Raw genomic sequence first — 7,203 nt, 5'->3', positions numbered from 1 at the left:
AGCCCCGTTTTACAACTTTAATTTGATTTACATTACATTTCCCCCGTGTGGTCCACACTTGATGGCGTGGCTCCTATAACCAGAGACACTCAAAAGTAATGTAAAGTGAAGGAAACACAGAATAAAGAACTACTTCTTAAAACAGTATCTGGATTTAATAGGTTTATCTCACGTACACTAACTCTGACCCGGGTTGCCAAGTCTGTCACGTCTCCCCCTTTCAAGATTCCACGAAACTCCCCTTATTTTAGTCTCAATAAAAACATATTGTGGTGTATTTGAGTAAAACAAATACTTTAAATCTCGATGCGATGCAAAGCTACGACCGACGAGATGTTCGCCCTGGTGATAAAGCGGATAAACCCGTCGGGTGACTCCGACCTGGCAACCCGGGGGACAGCTCTTGTTCCCGTCCCCCGCTCTCCGGACTCATTCGCCATTTTGACACAGTCGAGTACACGGTGCTGCTAAACGCTGCGGCTCACCACCACGTAGACAATCGCACCGGGGACGAGCAGAGGACCGAATCGAGGTGAGCACCGCACGGAATCCGCATTTAGTAGCCGTGTTAGCCCGGAGGATTTAAGAAAATGGCAGGTTTGTTTGGTTTTTATTTCTACCTTTCAGTCACGTCTCTGTAGCTAGCGGGGGTTAGCTTAGCTGAAAACGACCTCGAGGCGAGCTTCAACCGCTACCTCGCCACCAGGCTAATCTAGATAACCGAGCTAAACCGCTAATTGCACCCTGTAATATTAAACTGTTTATTAGTATTTAATCGGGTTGAATGTGTGTTTTCATTTACTGTGTTTTCTTCTAATCGATGCTTGAAATTGCGGTAGTTATTCCCCAGGTATCCTAGGGCCAAAACCGGGCCTAATCCGGCACTAGTGGAGGGGGCACTCTTATCAATTACTCCACCACAGCGACCTAATAATACACTGTGTAAATACGTCATATAGTTACAATCATAAGTAAAACCTAATTCGATCTGTTCGTATATCGTCTGGATGAATGAGTCCTAACTTTGATTATTTCCCATTCACGATTAATCATCTCGCCTATAAAATGATGGTAATCAACGATTTGTTTCCACGTGCCTTCTTTACGAGGGTCCTACATGTGAAGTTATTGTTTTGTATTGTGTGTTTTAAAAGAATCCTCACCTAACTGTGCAGTAATCCAAAGAGCTGGCGGTTCATTTGTATGTCGATTACCCGATTAATCGGTAAAGCCCTAGGATTTACTTCAAATACGTTAAAATGTATTGGTGCTGTAACTCCTGTTTGGAAATCGTCTTCAGTCTTACGGATGCGTTTGTGGTTAATCTGCATTCTATCATTAGTTCAGATGATTGATGCAGATTATTCCACCTTTTTAAATCAGATAATTTCATAATAAATTGTTTAAGTCATAATTTTAGATTTATGCCTCAGTGTGCTCAGGTAATTTGAAACTATCTAAATACACAAATTGAATAAATTGGACATGCATTTCACATCTGCTGATTTGAAACCAAAACCAAAGTAAGTTCTCAAAGAGGAACATGACTCCTTCAGGACTGTGGTGACTTTGCACTTGAAGCTCATCAAATTGATCCCTTGTTGGTCTGCAGACTGGGTGTTTCAGAATTGCATTAATGAGATAAAAAAATATATTGTTAGACAAGCTAGGACTTTTTCACAACCCCCAAAATCCTCATAGGTGTTGGATTCACATTTTGGAAGAGGCCCAGGTAAACTTATAGTCTTCCTGAAGGCAGGAAGTATAGCCGCCCTGTTTTATTACACTGCATTAATTGAAGGTAGACTAATCTGAGATTCTGGGGAGTCAGCATATGCATGTTGGGGGAAAGTAGTTTCAGTTTTGTTAAACCAAACTGGGCTATTAAGCAAACAACTGTACTGAAACTGGTTTAACCGGGTGTATCTTTAGGTTTTGATTCATTTCAGGTTCTCCCAGTTTCACTATAGCTTGTGGTTTTCACCACAACCTGGGATAAATATCACTTTGTCTATAGTTTATTTACAAGTAGGGCTGAAGGAAAGTGTTAACGGAGATTTTAAGTAATTGTTTATAGAAAATGGCCTCAGCAGTAACCACACATTGAATTTGGGATTTGCGGTTTAACAGAGCATCTAGAGCTGAGAAGATGAGCTGATCAATCAACAACAAACTGTCTGCGACCACTGTTTTGTTTCTTTTAGAAAATGCTTTATACTAGTACTTTTCAGTGTGAAGAAGGAGTATTTACTTTTCTGTTACATATCCTGTTAAGTTCAATATTATCTCTACTATTTATCAGTTAAGTTTAATGTAAAACTTTAATGATGCGACTCGGTCGGATTTTACAAGTTACAAGACTTGCAAACTGCTTTAGCTATGGTCAAAAGTCGTTCAAAACTGGTGACAAAGCAGCTTCACTCTCAACTTTACTACAGATCAGTAACATATTGGTAATAAATGCAGCTGCATGAACTGCTGACATAGTCAGTGAACTAACTAATTGTCAAATGTTAATCTGTCTTGACTCCACCTTTGCTCCCTTTGTGATGAGATATTTACCAAACAAGCGTTTCCCAATTTCCAACAGAAAACGACATGAGTGGTTGTCGTGTCTTTATCGGCCGCCTGAGCCCACACGCCCGAGAAAGAGACGTGGAGAAGTTTTTCAAGGGATATGGACGGATTCGGGAGATCAACTTGAAGAATGGATTTGGCTTTGTGGTTAGTGTCACAGACCACTCAATGTAAATCAGGATGACTGACCCTGTCTTGTTTTTGCCTATGTAATGACTCTTTGCTCTCTTATCAGGAGTTTGACGACCATAGAGATGCAGATGATGCTGTGTACGAATTGAATGGAAAGGAGTTATGCAGTGAAAGGTAATTATCTCATCCTGGCTGCTTTGTCTGTCTGAATCACCAAAGCGCTGAATGTTCCCCTTCCAAGTGGATGTCTTTGTCTTTTTCTTGTAGGGCTTCTCTTTTTCATTCTGAAGAGAGAAAAAAAAGAATATATAGTTCCAGAATTTCGCTGGAGAAACTGACTGAATGAGATTTTATTATTGTTGTATATTTTTGGGTTATTTCCTGAACACAATACTCTATCTTGCTCAGGGTCACTATCGAGCATGCTCGCTCCAGACGAGGAAGAGGTGGCGGCCCTGGAATGGGACGTTTCAGTAGCGGTGGTGGTGGTGGAGGAGGTCGTGGTGGTGGCCGCGACAGCAGCGATGGTGGAGGCGGCTATCGCCCATCTCGCAGCAGTGGATCCAGGTATGTCAAGTCATTTTTTTAATAGAAGCTAACTGGTTTTGGTTCTGATCAGTCATTATATCTATCCTGATTTTAAAGTGAGGACACAATGGCATTTAAATTCTCTTTGCGTCAAATTCAAATAAAGCGCAATGGACTCGTGACAGTGTTTATATCAAATATAACTGGATTCTTATGGCAGAAAATGCAGATTCAAAAACAGACTTGACTTTTTAAAGCAGAACAAAGTCAAAGGTGATGGAAAATAAAAACGTGTTTTTCGAGCTCTGAATCAAATTCAAATATTAGCACAGCTCCTCAGGCGGACAAAGTAAATAAAACGTCAGTAAACACTAAGTTAACACTAAGTGAACTCTCTGTGCTCTGAGAATATACTCCGATGGGTTTTCTGGGATTAATACTCAATGCTTTCCTGTTTGTTAGGAAATGTTAATCATCTATTTTGTTTAAGATATGTTGTTTTTAATGCTGTTTTAATTCTTTCCCTGTAAAGGTACGGCCCTCCAGTGCGGACGGACCACAGGCTCATTGTAGAGAACCTCTCTTCACGGATCAGCTGGCAGGTAAGAGATTACTAACCGTTCTCGTCTTGTCTTAAGACGAAACCTCTTTCAAATTTCAGTCACCTTGTAATGACATGTTTTTTTTAAAGTGATGCAGCATTCATTTAATCAGGCCGGCTCATTTTGTAGTCAGAATACATTTTTGAAAATGATGCACTCAGTAGATAATTGGCTAATTATGAATAAAGCCCCAGTTTTTTTAATTTACCTCCATCTAAAATAAAAACACTTGTTCTAACTAAAACATTTACTGATTTTTTTTTTTTTTTTTTTTATAACAGCAGCTTTTATATGGTTTCCTTAACATCAGAGGTAAATGAACACCCTCAATGGAGGTGTCACAAGTGTGTAGCACCATCTCCTGGTTGTTTTTCTGAATAGTGTCCATTTGGTGCCTCTCCTTACACGCAGTTGCCGCCGGTCTAAAGTCTTGGCTGGGCCCCTTGGCGGGTGAAAGTGGTCTAGCGCAGGATACGGTAGCCTTAGGAGGTCCGTAGCCACAGTCTGGAGGTTCTTTTGGCTGGCACCCCCGACTGCTGTAACCCCCCTCAAATCCACGGTCCCTACACTCTCCCATTTGGGTCTTTTTCTGTTGCTGATGGAGCTGGGGGGGGTGTTGAGTCGGGCGCACACCCCTCTCTCTACTTGGTCTCTGGTGGTTCCTTACTTGTGGAGGCCGGATGCTGAGTCAAGGCCGAGGTCGTTTCTCAAGGGCTTAACACTGCATTGGTTCCCATTTGCTATTTGGACAAGTGGCTCTATGCTAATGTCTTCCTGGGTATGGAGCGGTAAGTAGCATAAAACTCATGTGATTGGGTTTGTTTAGGGTCGGGTGGTAAAGGAGTGTAGAGTTAGTCTCAGATGGGAGGGGGGCGGGGCAGTTTTACTTTGTAAACACCTGGAGCCAAATTATTTTAAATATTAAGAAAAAGAGACTCTAGGTTTTTGTTGAGCCATAGTTCTATTATCATACAGCGCCTAATTAAATCAGACCTCAGACATGCAGACACAAAGTCCATTATTGACTTAAACCAAAATACATCTAGTTTTAACTTGACACATAAAAAACCCAAACTTTTAGTTTACTTATCAGGCATCTCCCCCTGGAGTTTTATTAGGTATTTGCTGGTTAACCAGTCCCAGAAAAACAAAACGCAAATTCATGAAGCCAATTAATGAGACACAGACATAATGTTTTGGAAAAAAAGTCTGTTAAAAACACTTGCCCTCTCTTACAAAGAATGTTCAGTGGCTCTTTTTGTTTACATGCCGTCCACTGAAATGGGAGCTTATCACAAAGTGACAAAAGTCAGCATTAGTTAACCCATGTCTGTGTGTGTGTGCTGGTTTCTTGCTGCCTGCTCATTTCTCTCCCTCCAGGTCAGAAACGGTTCTCACTGGCACCTCTTGTTCTGCTCAGTGTCATTAATCCTGTGTTATGCTTTGAAACAGGACCTGAAAGACCTGATGAGAAAAGCAGGTGAAGTTACCTTTGTGGACGCTCACAGACCCAACAAAAACGAAGGGTGAGTTGTTGATCTGTCGCCTCAAACTGTTCATGTTTGTCACCAGAGTTTGGTCCTAATGTCTCTGCTTTGATATACAGGGTGGTTGAGTTTGCATCTCGCAGTGACATGAAGAATGCCATTTCCAAGCTCGATGGGACAGAACTGAACGGACGCAAGCTGAAGATATTCGAGGATAGCAGAAGGTAATTTAGTTTTGACCTTTTCCCCTGACGACTTGTTTGAAACGGCACTGCTGTAGATTTAAGTACAAGTTAAATGTGAAGGTCGATGTCACTTCTATGTCCCGATTATAGTTTTGGGGAAATAAAGCAAATATCTCTATCAGAGAGAAACTTCAGAACAGATACATTTCTCAGTTCATTCCTAAGTTTAGTGGTTTGTAGATTTTTATTTAACACAACCTCTCTTTCCTCGACAGTCGCAGCAAGAGCCGCTCCCGCTCCCGCAGCTACTCTCGCTCCAAGAGCCGCTCCCGCAGCCGCAACCGCTCCAGGAGCCGCTCCAGGTCCCTCAGCCGCACCCCAGAGAAGAAGTCATCCGGTGGCGGCAAGGCCAGATCCCCCTCCAGGTCCAAGTCTCGCTCCAAGTCCCGCTCCAGGTCTCGCTCACGCTCGCCTGCCCCTCGCCCTCGCTCACGCTCACCGGTCCATCGCTCACGCTCGCCGGCCCCGGCTCTGAACAAACAGTCCCGCTCCCTTTCTCGCTCTCGCTCTCGGTCCCGCTCCCCCCGTTCACGCTCTCGCTCCGCCTCAGCAGACAGCAAGCACTGAGATCAATACCTGTGTTTGGTCGTAACATAGACTGGTAGTTGATCACCATAGGCCTGTATGGTGACATGTGGTTTTGTTTTTTTAATGAAGAAGAGAGGGAATTGCCTTTTGCAAATACTTGCCTCTTTCAAAATAAGATCAGCTGTTAATGTGCCCATCTTGTTATTTTTTTGTTAGTTTGGATGTGCTTCCACTGGGAAACTACTTTTGATTTCCCGTTACTTAATGATTTATACATTTCCCCCCCTTTTTTTAAAACTCCATATTTTGACGACATTCTGAGCGACAGCAAGCATTTTAATCGGTGACGACAACCCCTGCAGCCCGAGTGCCATGTTATGATTCCATCCACTCCTCTGTGCTTTGCCTGAGTGTTGAAAGTTAGCTGGGAACGGTTTCAATTTCCCGAAATGTTGTTGAGTCCGTTTATGTTTGAAACGTGAGCTCCTGGTGTCGCCGTGAAACTGTGATTCCGCTTCTGGCGAGGCACCGATACAGGCGCCTCCACACGTGTTGCATTCACTGCCCTGATATGTATGTGATGATAGAAATGCTAACCTCTCAGTTGGTGATGCATTTCAGCTTCCCTGTGTAATGATATTGTGATTTGAAACTAATTTTGAGCGGCTTTTTTAAACACTGCTGTATCAGGACGGTGTCTCGTGTTCGTGATTCATTTTCTTAAGTTTCTTTGCTTTTATTTACTTCGTCTCCAGACTTGTGTGATGTTGTCTGAACACGAGTCTTTTTCAGCAGAAGAAATGTTTATTGATTCGATACTAATAAAAGTCACTTCATATTGTCATTTCTTTTTCTAGTTTTGTGAATGCAGGTCACTCGTATATTAAGTTCTCTGCAGTTTACCTAAATAAAACTTTGAAACTCAAATCTTGCGGCCAAATAATTGTTTTTCCATCATGCTGTTGGCTTCAATGTAACTCAATCTCTTGTACAGATCACAATTGAGTTTTAAACACCTCATACCTTAAGAGGAAATAAAGAAATTTATGATAAATTATAATCTGCTAGATTACAACCATGGAAAAAGGGTAAGGTTAATATAAA

General features: G+C 42.1%; 1 protein-coding gene across 2 annotated transcripts; it reads left to right on the top strand.

The window, feature by feature from the left end:
- The first annotated feature begins 438 nt into the window (after window positions 1–438).
- On the top strand, window positions 439–6,943 carry srsf5a (serine and arginine rich splicing factor 5a). 2 transcript variants are annotated; one of them, XM_062397051.1, is made up of 8 exons: window positions 439–532; window positions 2,591–2,724; window positions 2,813–2,883; window positions 3,118–3,276; window positions 3,770–3,839; window positions 5,292–5,365; window positions 5,446–5,550; window positions 5,787–6,943. In XM_062397051.1, exons 2-8 carry the CDS (start codon window positions 2,599–2,601, stop codon window positions 6,136–6,138), a joined length of 957 nt encoding a protein of 318 aa, XP_062253035.1. In that variant the 5' UTR covers window positions 439–532; window positions 2,591–2,598; the 3' UTR covers window positions 6,139–6,943. The 2 variants fall into 2 exon arrangements, with proteins under 2 accessions (XP_062253035.1, XP_062253034.1); XM_062397050.1 differs by having other exon boundaries at window positions 439–597.
- The last annotated feature ends 260 nt before the right edge of the window (window positions 6,944–7,203 follow it).

This window comes from Platichthys flesus, chromosome 10 (assembly GCF_949316205.1).
Source record: "Platichthys flesus chromosome 10, fPlaFle2.1, whole genome shotgun sequence".
Classification (NCBI taxonomy): Eukaryota; Metazoa; Chordata; class Actinopteri; order Pleuronectiformes; family Pleuronectidae; genus Platichthys; species Platichthys flesus.
The sequence above is the reverse complement of the archived record's forward strand: the minus strand, read 5'-3'. Positions and strand labels throughout refer to the sequence as shown.

What these genes read in the sequence shown, in the direction of transcription:
- srsf5a (XM_062397050.1), top strand. An exon ending in AAGGAGTTATGCAGTGAAAG is followed by an intron (nt 2,884 to 3,117) that starts GTAATTATCTCA and finishes TATCTTGCTCAG; the next exon opens with GGTCACTATCGAGCATGCTC. An exon ending in TCTCGCAGCAGTGGATCCAG is followed by an intron (nt 3,277 to 3,769) that starts GTATGTCAAGTC and finishes TTCCCTGTAAAG; the next exon opens with GTACGGCCCTCCAGTGCGGA.